Source organism: Aythya marila, assembly GCF_965140915.1.
Source record: "Aythya marila genome assembly, chromosome: 7".
NCBI classification, from domain to species: Eukaryota; Metazoa; Chordata; class Aves; order Anseriformes; family Anatidae; genus Aythya; species Aythya marila.
In genome coordinates, this window is record NC_139048.1 from 16,396,406 (window position 1) to 16,414,069 (window position 17,664).

The following is a 17,664-nucleotide window of genomic DNA, read 5'->3' on the forward strand; positions in this document are numbered from 1 at the left end:
TGCTCCTCAATGGCCATATGCATATAGCAGCTGTGAACAATGATGTACAGCTTCTAGAGGAAGATGTAAAGAGGTTTATCATGACTGTATGTTGTGATATACCTGTTCTAAAATGGGGCCCAGACAGAAATAATGTTCTTCTATGAGCTGAAATGAAAATGTGGTTTCCTTGAATGAGATAGTTTGTTAGGAGGGTTGTGAAGATGCTACTATGGCATTAGGACTTGAAAAGCATGAAGGGAATATAAATAAGCGCCTGGGGACACAAGCCAAACTTTTGAGAAAACTAGTTCCTATGAGGAGGTTATTCTATAATTTCGAACTCTGGCCAGGTAACAGGCTGGGGCTGTACAATTGACTAGTCTGCTCTTGCAAGAGGGTTCTTCTAACTTGACTTACACCGTGCATCACTTACTGTTCTGGCTTGGCAGATTGTAGAAAAATACAGTCCTATAAATGTTGTTGTGCATGAGCTGTGAAGATTATATGAAAATGTGCATACAGTTTAATTTTGGTGATTCTAATTTTCATTATTTTCATTAAAGATATTTTCTGTGGCAAGCTCAAAAGTAGGTTCTTTTCATTAAAGATATTTTCTGTGGCAAGCTCAGAAGTAGGTTCCATAATTCAGGAAAACATTAAGTGTGGAGTCATAGGCAAAACTAGATTAGCATATGGCACAGTTAAAATTTAGAATAATTTTAGTATTCATTTTCATTAACAGAATAAGGATGTCACAGTGTCATTTCTATAACAATTTTTGTATTGCTGGCAGAAACAGCAAAATAGTTCTTCAGAACCATGCCTGTAATCAGAAATCAAAGAACAAAAGTTCTGACCACTGGTTGTAATTTTACTAAAGAAAAGAGTGGGACAAGTAGAGGAACCTCTTCTCTTACTACCATAGTGGATCCAATTGTGCTATAGTGCTAGGGCTTGGGGAACTACTTTGCTGCATTCATTCTCCATAGTCTCATTCAAGGGTTACTCACATTCTCTTTGATACTGTTTCAAAATCTAGTCTTATGGTAAAAGTGTTAGGCTATGTTCTTTAACAATTGTTTGGCTGCTGTCAAATTCCTGCCATTAGAGTCCTGTCTTGTTTGAGATGTATGTGTAAGCTGTGTAAACACATGGGGATGTCTCCTTTTGTGCTCCCACATGGGTCTATACAGAATTATTTCTGTAGAAATGTAGACACATGGAATTGCTAGAAACGTCTTACACCTCCAAATGTTTTTTCTTTCAAGTTTTATATCATAATTTTTCTTCTCTGTATTTATGCACTGTGCTTTAGTGTCAGTTTGGGGAAAGAAAATACATTTATTTAATCTTCCAGTTATAGTACCTTTTTCTTTATGTTAAAAAAATATTAATGCATTGTGTTACATTTAGATTAGTACTGTCCTAAGCCATTCTAAATTTTGTGTGAAATACGTTAATAATGTACAGATAGTCTCTATAGGCCAAGACAGTAAGCATGGCATTTATTTTAAAACCAAAGTATTTTGGAATTGATTATTTGTGGTAATGAAAACTTTCTGGAAAGGCATATCAACAGATGTTTCCTAATTTGAAGGATTGCTAATTTGGTATTTTGGCATACTTGTCCTTATTACAGAAAAACATTTTATTATTGAGTTATTATTACTTCAATTATAATCTCTTTGTTGGGCCTTGACAAAATACTATAAAAGTTCTTTTGTTTTTCTTTTTTTTAAAGAAAAAATGAATTATGTAGATATAATTGTTATTTTTTGAAACTTTTCCTTACCTTTTATTACTACCAATTTTTTATTCTTTTTTTTTTTTTTTTTGATGTTGACAGTACATCTTAATTTTTTTTGTTTTGATTGCCTTACTGGTTTCCTTCTCAGAATAACAACAATGACCATGCAGCTATGTCGGTAAGTAGATGAAAGATGAAGAAAAAGCATGTGATCTGAAAAACTATGAACTGCCTGCAGGCTTATTGCTTCAATTTTTAATCATTTAATAAAAAGATATTTCTGTTTTGCTGATGACTTGCTGTGTACCTTGTGTGATTGCATGCAGGAATCAGGTTAACGACTAACGCTGAGTTTTCATGCACTTGAAGGGCAGGAGCCCTAAAAACCTTGCAGAAGGGTGGTGGGGTGTGCATTGCATCCCAAATGAGATCATTTAGAGGAGGCTGAAACCTTTTGGAAGTGAGGTCAGGTATCAAAATGCAGCTATAAGGCATGCATACAGAATAGAGGTGGAGTGACAAAACAAAATAAAGAATCAGTGAAAGTTCCATTGTTCCTCTGCTACATCTGTCAGAGGTCAAGGGAATGTGTATGCCCAAATATATATTTGTTTAGAAGATGATGAATTACATTTAAAAATTCTTCCAAGTTCTGATTATTTTTAGGTCATCAATTCATTTGGCATAAGCATTTTAATTATAATGAAAATGTTGAAATTCATATAGTTACTTTTAGTAGTTTTCTGTGAATATAGAGTTCTGGTTTATCAGCTCTGATGTGTTTGAATCTTATTGCTGTATGCTGCTTAATTGAACAAATGTACACTGTGCCATTCACTATTTAAGTGAATAAATTTATAAGGCATTACCATACACAGTGTGGGGATTCATATTTTTACAGTTAAAATTACATCTCCTCAGGGAAGAAATAATTAACTCAAGACATTGTGTGTTTTAGATTAAGGGTAAAGACTGGAGCAAAAGCTTTGAAACTCAGTATCTAACTGTTCCACAGATCTATTCTCTGCATTCAGTAAAGCATACACTTCAAATAGATGTGTAAGAGGTGGGCAAATACGAAGCAGTCATTTTATTCTATTAATTAAAACCTTCAATTTATGTTAAAACAATTTAGAAGTAAAATAAAACATATCAGTCAAAAGGGAAAATAACAAACAAACAAAAAAAAACAACAGTAGTACCAGTGTTATTGTCTAGGACTCCTTGCTGTATTTTTCAGTAATTTTCAAGAGTAGCATTAGAAAGCTTCAGTTATTATATTTGTGTGTGGTGTGGATTAGAATGTTTTATCAATGGTAGCCAGACATCTGGACTATTTTCTAACAGGACAGCACTCTTAGACTAGATGCCAAAAACAGTAGAGGGAATCTTGGTGTCCTGATTTCCAAGGAAGTTGGAAGTGGATCCAAAGTACCTTGTGTCAGAGTGTGTAGAGAATGTCTTTAAAGCTGACTAGCATACATTAAGTAGCAAATCCTGTTCCTGACTGCCAAAAAAATACGTTGGATGTATATAAAATTATACTACGTTTGCTTTTTTTCCTTTTAATTTTGGATGGTTATAATGTTTTCTCAGGATTTTTAGTTTGCACCTAAATTTATCCTGGTATTTTACATCAGATAAAACCAAAGCTTAATTCAGTTACTCAGCCTGGATAGAGCCTATCGCACCAACTAGCATGCTTCCTCTACAGTGTCATCAGAAGAGTGTGCTTTAAGGAAAGTTGTTAGAAATTAAGTACCAATTTCCAACATTAAAGGTCCTTAGTAGTGTGCTCAGTTTTCCTTTATTTCTGATGGGGTGGTCTTAAGATTGGTGATCTCATTAGAAAGTCAGCAGTGCCTTGAGGAACTTGCCTCCTTGTCTTACAGAGGCTGGGACACTGGAGCTGAAGTGCTGTGGCTGGGAGTCACTGCTGAAGCAGTTTTAGTATGTGACCCAGTAAGAGTGAATTCCAGCTATGGTTTTATTTTAGTCTTTCTGTCTGTGCCTCTAGGGCTGTTCTCATCTCTTTCCAGTTAATTTACCACTCCAAATAATAGAGAGGATGTGGGTTCCATACAGCAGCTTCTTTAAAGCTAGTTCCTGTGCCACCTTCCCTGTCAGGAAAAGTTTAGCTGGCTTTATTGAAAGACGTAGTACACGTTTCACTAATCAAAGAAAACTCAGTTCAGTGAGTAGCTTATGATCTTTTTTTCCTAACTTTACACACTTGCTTTAGTAGATTGTGGGAAATTCCACCTGTCTCATCATCACTGTAGTAAAAAACTGTATTAGGCAGAGTTCTTCTGAGAATAGGAAAAGAGGAAACAAACCTTCACATTTCAAAACCTTTCTTGGCTCAGACGGGGAAAAAAACAAACAAACAAACAAACAAACAAACAAAAAAAGGGCCTAAACTAGTGTTGGAAGTAAACAGCTAAATGAGGCATGAGTAATCATACCTCTTGTTTTAGATAAGTTAATTTGAAATTATAGAGGGTATATAAGGGTTTTTAACTGAAGTTTAGAATGATCTGAACTTTTATTCCAGACACAATTTACATGCTTTGTCAGTACAAAGTTAGTATTGGACAACTCTGAAAGAGAAAATGAATGACCAGTGAAAAGTTAAAATTACAAATTACTTTCAATTAGGTATTTTTGACTGTTTTCATTAGAATGTGGAGATTAGAAGTAAAATTGAGTCTTAAACTCTATTTGTGATTTTGAATATACTTGTTTTTTTATCAATAGTTCAAAAATTGTATTTTATTCTTGCTTTAGTTATTAGAATCATAGAATCATTTAGGTTGGGAAAGACCTTTAAGATCATCAAGTCCAACTGTTATCATATGCGTATGCAATGTGTGGGCTGCTATAAGCAGCAAAGAAGCAGATAAAGCAAAAATTACAAAATCTATGCACTTACCAGTTATTATAACTGATGAAATCTGTATGTTTAAGGATTGGGTGTTGGTTTTTTTCCAGTTTCAGAAAGTCTTTTTTTAATTATTTGTCATTTCATAATGTTAAATTAATTCCTAAGCTTAACTTCTTAGTTTTAACAGATAAGTTTTGTTATCTCCTTTTATGCTGAGGATGGCAGTTTGTGTTATTTTATTGTTTCTGTGATTGACAGCAAAAGCCCAATTTCACAGCTTGCAGTGAGGGTGAAGGGGTGGTGGTTTTCTGCAGCTATATTCAAAAACTGTCAATCAAAAGCCTTCACAGGCTACTTAGTGAATGGTGTTTTTTTCCCTGATTTCTCCAAATGCCACTTCATGCTGTCTTTGATTGGCACAGCCTGGCAGGGAGGATGGATGAATCTGTCACTGGACGGTTAATTGTGTTGCTGGTCTCAGCCTGACATCAGGTCTTTGACTCGTAACTGGCTCAATACAAAACAAATTAGCAGATTGTAGTCATATTTCTCATTCTATATGCTTTGACTTTGTTGAATGCAGTCCATAAATCATATTGACTGACACCATAGTGAATAATGAAAGCTGCTTTTGAGACGGCTAGCGTGGGTCTTAGAAAGCAGCACCATGAAGGTGCCATGGAAGGATGCATATGGCTGACCCTTTGGGAATTTCCTAGGAGCCAAATGTCTCTTTACTGCAATTGTTCTTAGGAGAAAAGCTTTTGGGTCCTATAAAAAAGGATTTAATATGTCAGCAGATTCTCTTTACAAGCTCCTTTGAAATATAAGCAGTTTGTCTAAGGGGTTTCTCTTTTTACAAACTTGTATTTCAGCAAAATGTGAAGATGGGGTTAAAAAACAGTTGCCTTTAATACAGTTCGCAGGTGTTTCTGCTTATAGAATAGGGTCCTTGTTTCTTAAACTTTACATTGGTTGAGTGGAAGAATAGGTTTTGTAGATAGCAGCAATTAACATAGGCAGAGCAGAGATAATAGTAGTGTTTCCCAAATGGGAGGCAAAACTGGAACGAATGTGAGAAGCATCCTGAATCTCTGCATGCTACTGAATATAGGTATTTAATTGCTTCATACAGTAGCCACAGCCACCCCCTCTTAAAAATAAAAAGATAAAAATTATGAATGTTTTAAAACTGAGATTTGTTTCATTCTGGAAAAGAAACATGTTCTTTTTATGTTCATAGATCATTAAATTTCCTGCATTATGAAAATGAATGCATTATGAAAAATGGCAAGTAATTGATTAATTGGGGAAAGATGGAAATTTGGAAAGAGATTTTAACTGGAACTCATTTGTCAACCAAATTTGAATTTAATTATTTTTGGTATGTTGTACATCCAGCATATTTTGCTCTGGGAAGCCCTGAATTTTGAGGAGGATAACAGTAAAATCTGTATTTTTCTGAGTTAAAATTCAGCATTTAGGTTGATACGTTTAGCTTCATTTTTTCCTCTAGTCTTACAAAAATCAAGTGATATATCAAGTATAAACTATGCATAGTAAACTTCTATTATTTGTTGATATACCTTGTGAACAATAAGCCTGTAGTTCAAGTTGCATAGTTGGAAATAGTTTAAATGTTAGGATGTTTCCATCTTACGAAAATTGAAAAGAAGCATTAAATGTTCATGTATTGATACTTCTTTAAAGTCCAAGTGACTTTTACCATGTCATTTCTGTATTGTAACCATTATTTCTTGTGCTCCAGTACTATTGATATTTGCCAGATTGTAGAAACTACCTACAGATGTTTGTCAGAAAGATAAAATTCTGTCTTTTACTTATAATAACAGGGGAGGGAGTAAACATCATTTGCATATAAAACAAATTAAATGTTAATTTTTTTCTTGACAACCTATCAATCTGGTTGAACTTTTATTACATTATAGTGGCAGCATAAATAGGACATGGAGCTGATTTGATGGAGCAGTACATTAAACGGAGATGCACTAGTTGTTCCATTAAATCAAAATGACATTTCCATTAAGTATTTCAAACCTACTACATTGTAATTAAATGAACTGTGGCCCATTAATTCCCCTCTTCACCCCCTTTTTCTCTCCTTCCCTCTTCCCCCCCCATTTTTTGGGCTTTTTTTTTTTTTTTTTTTTTTTTTTTTTCCCATTCATATTGATATTGTTCTGCTTGGGGAATAGAGCTGCATGTCTCCCACTGTAATTAACATTGGGTTTGGGAGACTTTTAAGCATGCTGTTCTTGCATTGTTTCTTACATTCTTTGTTGTCAGTTCATCTATTTTGGTCAAAAATGTTATTTGCTTTTCTGAGATGTTCAATTAAGAAACTGACATCTCATTTTAGATATAAAGCTTCTAACAGTTCAAGGTGTCTTAATGCCAAAGAGGTATTAGCAAAAGCCCTTTAATGTTTCTGTTTGACATATGAAGAGAATGAACATTTTACATTGTATTGTCTACATTTTATTATGCTTTAACAAAGCATGGATTTTTAAAGTACACAATGTTTATGGAGAAATGTGCTTTCTGCAATATGTATACATGTACATGAATATACAATGCTACGTACAGGTTGTCTTATTAAGGGGAAGGTTGGGCTCTTCAGATGTTAGAGCAGAATTTTCCAAACTTCTGGAAAAGTGAACTGCTGTCAGTCCTTCCCATTTTTCATTGCTTATATGTGTTTCTCTGAGTCAGTAGTGAATTGATCATCCTGACCTTGCAGAAAACAGTTGGGGAACCATTGCTTTAGAGAATAGGTGTCATCACTTTGCTGATGGATATAAGGAAAACAGTAGTGGTTTGTAGTCCAGTAGGTGGATTACATAATTACGATTTCTTTCATATAAACATGTTAATAGTTACTTTTGGTTCCATGTATACCGTAACATATGTCAATTGAAAAGCGTGGTTTAAATACATGAAACTACAGAGACAGAAATTCATATAATTGCATTTGCAAGGTGTCTCTGCTCTTAAAGATCGCAGTGCTATGAATAGCATGTTGCCATCTAATCAGGTATCTGGTCTTAACTGATTTTTCTTCTCTGGTAGAACTTCTATATTTTTCTGATTTTCTGTATGAAATTGTTAGTAATTTATCAAATTAACATCTGATTCGGGGGATTTGTTTTATTGGTCTCTGGTTTGGAAAATTATTTGTCTCAATTACATATACATTGTAAAAAGATGAAAAAACTTTACTTGCTAAACTGTGATTAGAGAATTATTTCTATTTTGTACAGCAGAGGGCTGCATTTCATTTTGCAAGTTGTTGATTACCAACAGCACTGATTTATTAAGCACCTGAAAGATGATGGATAAGCATGAATATTTAAAATAATTTAGCTACAACCTTTGAGATGGAATTCAAGTAATTAAGTGGCACAAGCTGTAATGAGAAATGCCCCAACTGAAAGCAATGGTTTTGGTTTATATATATACACACGTTTATTTATTTATTTATTTATGACTGTTGTTAAGAATATGTGGCATGTTGATTTACATTCCTGCTTTCATTTTGTTTGGGTTAAAAAAATAAAAATAAAAATCCACTCTCATGCTTCTGCAGCTTACATTGTTATTATGCTCTTCCATGTTGGGAAATGTCTTTGTATTCTTAAAGACTGTTGGATTTCTGCAAGAAGTATCAGTGATTGTTTGATTGTTTAACATACATTTAATTTAGCTCCCTAATTGATATAATAGAAATGAAGCTAATGGGCCAAAGAAATAACAAGAAGTGTGATCATTCCTCTTCTAACCTAAGTCCTGCATCATTAAGACTTTGGCTGTATAATAAATTCAAATCAGATAAGATGTTCTTTACTGACATAACATTTGTTTCTATCTTAAAACCTGTTGCTCTTTCTACTAGGGAAAAGTGGCACAGACAGCTTGCATGTCAGCCTGCCAGCATCTTTCAACATCCCTAATGCAGATGCTACTGGACAGTGAATTAAAACAAATAAGCATGGGAGCAATTCAGCAGTTTAATTTAGATGTGATACAGTGTGAATGTAAGTAGATATCTCCATATTCCTATCTATATCTGTCTTAGCGTTGCAAAAAAAATCTTTAACGTAAGCTATATAGTGATCTTTTTCCATTATCTACTAAAACTGTCTTTTTTTTTCTTTTAATGTTATTGCATTACAGCCTCCTGTAAAAGTATTTATGATTAATTATGTTAACATTTCTGGGAAAATTTATATATATATATTTTTAAAACTTTAGTATCTGATTGAAACGTCCATCTGTTGTTACTGTTAATGGCATCATAATGAGTACATCCCATAAACAGACCATAGTCTAGCACAGAATTGCCCCAAATCACTATATAAATATTATGGTCTAATAGTTGTGCACCAAAAGGTCAAAAGTCTGTAAAATTTAGTTTTCCCTCCAGGGAGTATTTATTACAATACAAGTTTTATTTGTGTTGTTACATAGGTTTTGTCTCTCTTAAAACTATTGCCTTACTCACTGTAAGTAGGGGTATTCACTAGAGTAGTAGTACTCATTTAATAGATGTCAGACATTGTTTTATTCTCACTATTCAAAATACAGCATCAGAATTACTTCATAAAACTGGTTGAATCCAGCACTGAAGGCAGGATTAATTTTATCATGTTTTACATGGAACTCGCCACCGTAGGGTGAGCTCATACTCTGTATTAAGGAAGTTACTTTCATAACATTGTGATATGAATAGGTTTTATGGTCGATGACTGAATAGGTTATGAATAGGTTTTTATGGTTGATGACTGAGATGCAACAAAAAGGCAGACTAGGGCTTTTTAAAATTCATATCTTTAGTTTCTTATACTCTTTTTTTTTTTTTTCCTTTTTATTTATTTATTTCTAAAATATCATTCCTCATATGTTTGAAGCAGAGACCTCAATGATTTTGATGACTGCTTTAAAAAGTGGCAGTTTTGCAAATCCTCAGGTGTGTTTAGTGTGGGCATATGAGAAAACTGATGACTACTCAATTAGCAGCCACCATGGGAAACTGGAAATCTGTTTTCAAGTAATTTAGTGAGCATCATAAAGGATTCTTGTGGGAATAGAGTTAAAGGGCATTTGTGACTTTTTCACTACAAGTGTATCTTTCCTCCTCCTGCCCTGTTTGTTGCATTCCATCTAAACTCCACAACAAGGCAGGCATCTTTCTGACAGTCCTTCCTTGTGCAGCCTTGAGGCCTTTCAGTGCAATGTGAGGACCTGACAGGATTATCAGTCTGTTTTGAAAAAAAATATTTGTGATTGTGATGTTAAAGTTTGCCTCATGATTGCACAAGTTGGCCAAATAGAGGTATGCAGATGTTTTGACATTTTTAGTACAAATTTATATATTTTTGCATTGCAAATTTGATAGAGTTCTTTTCAAGTAGGTGAATAGGGGTATGTATGCACATTTGTGTGGTTTCTTGGTTTAAAAAAAAAAAAAAATCCAGCTGCAAAACAAATTCCATAACATTGATAATACTGATACCATAATCATTTATCTAGACAAGTCAAATTGGTGCATCCACTACATAGTTATCTTCTGAACTAATAGTATAACAGCAGAGAAAGCTTATTACCACCATGTTATTTTTTCTAGTGCCTGAAATATATACAACTGCAAATAGAATAAACTTCAATTCTTTCTACGCTTTTAAAGCATGTTAGAAAAAAATGGTTTTGCACAGAAACCTTTTGAGTAGCTTAAAGATGGCAGCTTGGCAGAATAGTATGTTGCAGCAAATGATGCCTTACAATCTGTAAGGGATTGTCACAAGATGATGTTCAGAGTCTGCTTTGCTGTTGCAGTTCATTCATAAGGTCTGTCACAGGCACATTCCAGGCCTGGCTGAGACGCCTGTGATTTATGTTCTTGCTCATCACCCTCCCCCAGCTTTATTCTTTGACACTTTGGGTGTAATGGATACAACAATGACATTTCAATTAGTGCTTAGGGTGTGCAAATAATTCACAAATGTTGGGTAATTTTCTACTGTATTTTATACATGGATATGACACTTTAGTTATAGACAGGGTGCATTCTGAACGAATAAGTTATGTGAAACATAGAAAGTTACGATTATTTGAAGATGCATTTCAAAACATTGTTGGCGATATTCTACTTATTTATTCTAATTTTTAACGTTGCATTTTTATTCTTTCTAGTATGAAATGGAGGAGACCTAAATAAAAACAGGAAAATGTGATTACTAGTCAGAAAAAGCAATCAGCAGCCCAACAAACAGCCCAACAGTCTGTTAATGAGCTGTTAAGTCAGTAAGTGCTGAAGTTCTTGAGTCATAGCAATGAGGTAGAATGATGAGTGGAATTCCAAGAAATGGAGGTGGAAGGGGTTCACAAGAGGTTATCTTGTGAACGCTGAGATTTTGTTATCCTGTGCTGCATTTCAGTGCAAAGTACCTAACTCTAAGAAGCAGAACAGAAAATCTGGGAGTACCTGATACTTTTCCTTGAGAATAAGATCAGGTGATCTTATGTTTTTAAAAAAGAATAGTGATGATCATCTTGTTCTGCTCTTCAGTTTCATGTGTTCCTTCCAAACGTTCCAAAAGCCTTAAGTTTGATTTCAGGATGTCCTGTTTTAATTGTAATGTTTTCCACTCTCACTACCTATTTTGTAATGTAGAACAGTGTTCCACCTTTGGTTTTTACGCCATTCTTTCTCAATTCCGATCTTCTGCTATGATGACTGGGTTTCGTACAGCAGTATTCAGGAAAATAGCATGTACTAGACTCCATTGAACAAAAGCTGGAGAATGGCCTTTTGTTTGCACATTGCATTTCAGTGTCCCAAGGAGGAAAATGGATTGGTGAGGAGAGGCATTTGCCATTTCTTCAAGATGAAATTCAGGTGTGGGTTTCTGTATCTCACTTTATGAGAAGCAAGTTGTAAATAATAGCACACAGGCTTTTCAGTGATGGAGTTGACTTTGGGAATGTGTACTAGTTGTGTTCGGGAATCAAAAATTCACTGCGACCAGGCTTCTGATCTTCAGTACTTTTGAACTGCAATTGTAGTTGTATCTTTCTGATCTTCACAGAAAAGTACTGGTAAAATTCTGTAAGCCACTTAATACATTTAATACATTTACATGCTGTAAGCCACTTAATACATTTTACATTATGAGGTTTTTATGTAGAATGTATTAGTTATTGTATATTTTTCTCTTGTTCAGTCAAAATGATTTATAGCTGCACTATCAGCAAGTTGTTTTGCTGAAGAGATCTAACCATACAAAAGTATGTGTCTCTTTCTTGGTACAAATATTTTATACTTTTTTTCAACTTTCACAGAAAAAAAATCTTTTTGGGGTGAAGCTGACATATGAATACTAATTTGGACTTCTTCTGTTTGTTTTAATCCTTAAAGTTTACACTTTAAGGTTAAGTGGTCATAGTGCTTTAATTTAGAACACCATCCAGATCTAGATATCTTACATCAGCATTTTATTAGTTAAGTAGAACTGATCAGAAATTCTGATTGCTGGAAAAGTTATTGTTAACTTTTGTAATTTATGTCTGTTTTAAAGTAATGGAATTGTGAGACAGGATTAATTGGCAGAAGGAGGTACAGTTGAGTAGTCAACCTTCTTCATCCAGCTGTGAATCTGTGCGAGGATGGAAAGGTTTTGAGCCATGACAATAGGTGAGGGTGAAAGAAATCCTGAAACAGCATCAGCTAGCAGAGAACTAGCACAAAGCAAATTGTAATATACCTTCTTTACCAGCCCCACCTGGGGATTCCTGCCAGTCCCTCCTTTGTCACACACTGTGTTGAGAGCTGCAGTGTCCAAGAGCAAGAGAGAATCTTGACCCATGTACTCTCTGTTGAGGAGGCCCCTTGCTTTACCTGCCTTGTCTCCCTTCTGGGAAGTCAGGTTAACTTGGCTCACTTGAGACCATCCTGCATCCCATGGTCTCATATGGCAGCACAGGACCGAGGGTAAGCTGCAAGTCCTGGGCAGCGCTGGGGGCTGCTGCCCTGCCAGCTGGCAGCTCCCTCAGCAAGGCTCCCCTCCAGGCGTGTTTGAACAGCTGGAGCCTCCAGCAGGGCTGCGAAGTGGATAAAGGCTACTGTGATGGTCACCTGGCTTTCTGCTCCTCATTCCAAAATACATCTGCAGCTTTGCTGTCCTGCCTTTGAATCGAGAACTGATGCTATGAGGCTAAAGGAAAGGCTGCCCTAATTTAGCTTTTAATCCAAAATTTGGACGCCAATTGTAATTTTTGCAATTGAACTACAGCTATCTGTCAGAAAATAAGTAAGTGAGTACTGAATTCCCAAACAAGCACAGGCACACACAGATTGTATGTATCTAAAGTCTGGGTTTTGAGAGAATAAAATGAAGAGACTGGTTTATAAATCTAGAATTGCATAGAAATTCAATGCAACCTACAGATGTCTTTAATTCCATTTTAGCAGATGCCAAGCTTTTTCTTAAGATAACCATCAACACACATATATATCAGTTCACATACATCCTGTATACAAAATGTAATGAAAGAACCAAAATGAAGTACTCAAAAGAAAATGAAGTCATCTTTTCAATATTTATATTTATCATTCTTATGTATGTGTTACCTCAGAGCCCATTGTGGTGTTGTTACATGTTGTTTTCATTGGATCCTACCTCCTGTAAATTACCAATCTGGCTGTTACAGGAAGCACATTTTTGTGCTTAATAGTAATGAGATTGGGTATACCCAATACATTCTGCCAAAGATCCTGTATTTTATACACAGAAAAGAACTACACAGTATTAATGAAGTGCGGGAAAAGATGTTAATAAAAACCTTTTGAACACCAGTCATCTAATGCCTATTTTCATTTTTTTTTCCTGAAAACACTGAGGTTTTTGATTCAAACTGCTGAGCAGTTAGTTATTTGCCCTTATATGTGATAGTTTTATGGTAATCTTTGCATTTTCACTCTCAGGTATTATAAAATTCCTGAATTTCCTTATGCATACTAAAATAAACAACCAAGTAGCCCCCTATCCTTCCAAATCCTCTTTAAGCCTAGAATGAATGTAGGGGGTGAATATTTTAAAAGACGTTTATGTGACAATGTTTCATTACTATCTGGAAAGGGACCCCTAGGACACAGACATTAAGAATGTTAATCCTGTTCTTATAATATCTTCCTAAAATGCTGTGCAGCAGAAAACATTTAATTAGCTTTGTAAAATTGTTAGCAAAACTTAAAAGCCCTGAGCTGAGGGGGTTGAACTGTCTGACCATTACCATAAGTGGATTATCTTTTTGCCCTTTGAACTCATGAAATTGTAATAATGAAACAAATCCTACTGTAGGCACCTGTCAAAAATGACCAAAATGTGAGAATAAATTCTTATGCTATGGTAAATGTCCCCAGAGTTGTAAATTTATTTATAAAAGGAAATTGTAGTTAAAGAGAAAGGAGCATATACAATAATTCAGTTTGTTACCTTGTTTGCTCCTTGTACTATAGCTGCCACTGCAATAGGTGCTTTGCAGGGAAGCAAACTAATTCTGCATTATTAAATGCATTAGGATAATTTCCAGACGATGTTAACCTGATGAGCAGTATCTATTTTGTTAAGTGCACAAACTGAAGAGCCTAAGAAAAATTCACTTAAACTCTTTTAAAGGATACCTTACTTGAGTGAAGAAGTGAGGCAATGGGTTTTTCTGCAAATGTCTGTGTTATAAATGTGTGACTGGGGCAAGAGCATGAGATCTACCTAGTGAGGCTAAACCTTCCTTTAGCCAAGTGTCCTGTCTCCAGTGGTGGTCAGTGACAGGTCTTTAGAGAAGAGTGTAAAACCCTGGGCTGTATATTGAGTGGTCCTTGCCATTGCAGATCCATCTTCTGTAGCTTAGGGATTTAATGAACAGCTGAATTCAGACTGTTGTTTTATCACTGTTGAAGAGCCTGTATTTCACGTTGTTTGTTTGTTGTGTGGGGGGGTTGTTTTTTTTTTTTTACATTTATATTTTCTGCCTCATTTATACTTCTGCCATTCACAACTTGGCACAAGAATGAGTCCTATAATTAATTGTATTGTGTTATATAAACAAGTAATCTATTTTGGTTTGCATAATTCTGCTGATTTATTGAATTGCCCATTATTTCTTATATTATGTGAAACAGTAAATCAATGATAGTTTCCTTTCCATCTTTTTTATGCAATTAATGACTTCCTAGAGTTTGGTTATTAGGCTTCTGCAGTGCTGCTGTCTGGAGGGCTCGACTGAGTCCATGAGTAAGTCCTCTGATTGTGTAATAGACTCTATTGATTATGTACTGTGTGCTCCACTGCACCTGATCTACTTCTTAAAGTGTTGTCATCATGTATTCTATTTTACTTACTCCCCCCTTTACATTTAAGAGACAGTGTCTGGAAATAGATTCATTTGGACACGTGGGCATATCGCATCCCAGCAGTACTAAGTGCTGCTTTTGAGTACAACCTGAAATCATCTGAAATGTCTACGACGTTTTGCTGAGCTTGCGTTCATGTGTTTTTCAAAGAAGAAAGTGGGAAATTGCTCAAGTCTTGATTTAATGGAGCTCTGTGATGTGGACAAAGGGAAGGGGCTGCTGGAAAACTTGTTGTCTTCTCTTTCCTGGATGTGCTGGCCTTCTCCGTAGTACAATTTTTTAAGTTTGCATCATTGCTTCCTGATATTTCCTGGTTGATAGTTCAACTATGATATAGTGTATTGGAGATTTATAGTTTTAATGAATTTTCAGTGTAATTGTTTTTGCCTAATAGTAACAGAAAGTTGTGACATTTCTCTGCCTTTGTAGATGCTTTTATTTTCTTTAGTTGCCATCAAATTGTACTTGAAATTAAAAAAATCTTTTAAAAAATTGTTTACAATTACTGATAATTTCCCAACTTAAATGAGTAGCTAACTTGTTTTGTTAATATTTTACTGTTTTCTGTATTTTGAAGATAGCTTTGCCTTCCTATTTTGAGTCTATTTTGGGGTTCCAAAAGAACAGAAGTTCTTGATCAATAAGCTAGCTAAAAGGCATGAACAGGCATTTCAATTATGTTCAGACTGTAGCACTTTGAGCTTTCCACCTGTCATCTGCACATTAAACTAACTCCCACCTTAGTGTCTGTCTTTTATTGCTATTTGGCTAGAGGTGGGGTTTTATAGAGCGGATGCTATAACAAAAGCAGGTGTTTAAAAATATGTTGACAGCCATGGAATTGGTATTATTTCAAAATACTTCAGTAATCGTTTACCTCAGGCTGAAAATGTAAATGCGTTGGGTTTCACGCTTGTAACTTTATTACTGGTTTAGAATTTTAAGCTGAATTCGTAAGTGTACTCCTAAAGGTATTTTTCCTGGAAGGTTTTGTTTGTTGGTTTGTTTGTTTTAAAACAGGGTGGGTTAATTAGTTGTAATGTGATTGTTTCAACCTAGTTTCATTTTCATGCTAGCTAGCATTTATAATGCATGTATTGATTTTCTGTTAGATTTCAAACAATATAAAATCTGCATCCATAATATTTTTAACCTTTCCTTGCAGTGTTTGCTAGTTCTGAGCCTGTGCCAGGATTCCAGGGAGACACCCTGCAGTTAGCTTTCATCGACCTCAGACAAGTAAGACACTAGTTGTTGTTTTTTATCCTACTAATTTCCCCTTTTGACCAGTGCTGGAGTTATTAAATTCAAGAACCTTTCATGCTTTAGAATTCCCATGTAATTAGTTTTGAAAAGCAGTTATTTGAAGTGTTATTAGTGGCACTATTCCCTGTAGCTTAGTATAAAAGTTTTCTCCAGTGTGATGTTAGGGGGCACTGTGCTACTGGTGGTACTATTGCATGTATATAACATTGAAATTTGGTCCAAACAATTTTGTAAAGATCCTGTGATGTTTTTTTTTTTTTTTTTTTTTTTTTTTCCCCAAGAGTATATGTGTTACCGTGTTGTGCTGTTACCCTGATTTCATTTTGAGCAATTGCTCCTTTCTAGAAAGTTGCTCCCTGGAGAGTAGAATCGGGCACGGTGTTATCTAGTGCTTATTTTCCTTAACTTGTTACATAAATTTATTTTAAACAGTTAGAAAACAGATTTATTCCATCCTTCTGATCTTTACTCTATATAAAATATAATTTTAAATGCCCTAATATTGGAAGCACTTCTACACAGTTCTTGCCAAAAGGAAGGTTTTTCTGGACTGAAATCTACTTATCTTAATTTCATGTAGTTATTTCTATGCCCTGCTCTCTAAAATCTGACACTATATCCAACGATAGCAATCACGTAACACCATTATGAGTCTGCCAAAGTCATCAGAAAAGAAGAGAAATGCAGAAAGAATAAAGTATCAAATTATTTATATAGCAAGAATATTTTTGCTTTTGATGGTTTAGGATGTTTTTTTCACAGTAAGATAATTAAAAGACATTTCAGAATGGAAAATTCCTGTAGCAACAGCATTCCAGTTTCTCCTAGTAGAAAGGATTTAATTAAACTGTATTTTAAATGAGAAAGTTCAAAGTTAGAGTTGTATGTTATATTCCCACAGCAATATAATATAATGAACGATATCTACAATAGGATAAGCCTGGTCTACATGAGGAGGATACAGGATTGTGGCCATAAGATTCATTAATGTGCTAACTATAGAGTTCCAAAATTCAATATGTAAAGATGTGCTTTGCCGGATTTAAACTGCTACAAGTCTTGCCTTGACTAGCAGCCACCTTCTTTGGGATTCTGTTTTATTCTCCCTTTATTGCCAGTGTTAGAATTGACTAAACATCTTCCAATTTGTACGACAACAATTTAGTTGAAGGGAAAGGACGTTGAGAGATTTTTGGCATCATTTCTTTCATCCACCTGAGTGCTATAAATCCTTGTGGAGCCTATGTTTGTTTCAAGGAAAACGTGATTTCCAACTATGCAGGAGGGCAGGGTGTGTACATACTTGCTACAGGAAATAAATAATATTTTTGTGTGTTTAAAGTACCAGCTGCTGAG

General features: G+C 34.9%; 1 protein-coding gene across 10 annotated transcripts in view; it reads left to right on the forward strand.

Annotated features, from left to right (window-relative positions):
* EXOC6 (exocyst complex component 6) overlaps positions 1–17,664 on the forward strand; it is a gene marked incomplete at its 3' end in the record, with an annotated part of 92,250 nt that overhangs the window by 50,211 nt on the left and 24,375 nt on the right. For 5 of the 10 annotated variants that reach the window (XM_082764820.1, XM_082764816.1, XM_082764817.1 and 2 more), the window contains 2 exons: positions 8,527–8,668; positions 16,208–16,281. In XM_082764820.1, the coding sequence (XP_082620946.1) occupies positions 8,527–8,668; positions 16,208–16,281 (216 nt within the window). Of the gene's footprint in view, positions 1–1,828; positions 1,908–8,526; positions 8,669–16,207; positions 16,282–17,664 lie in introns of those variants that run through there. The other 5 variants (XM_082764819.1, XM_082764815.1, XM_082764821.1 and 2 more) reach the window with 2 other exon arrangements.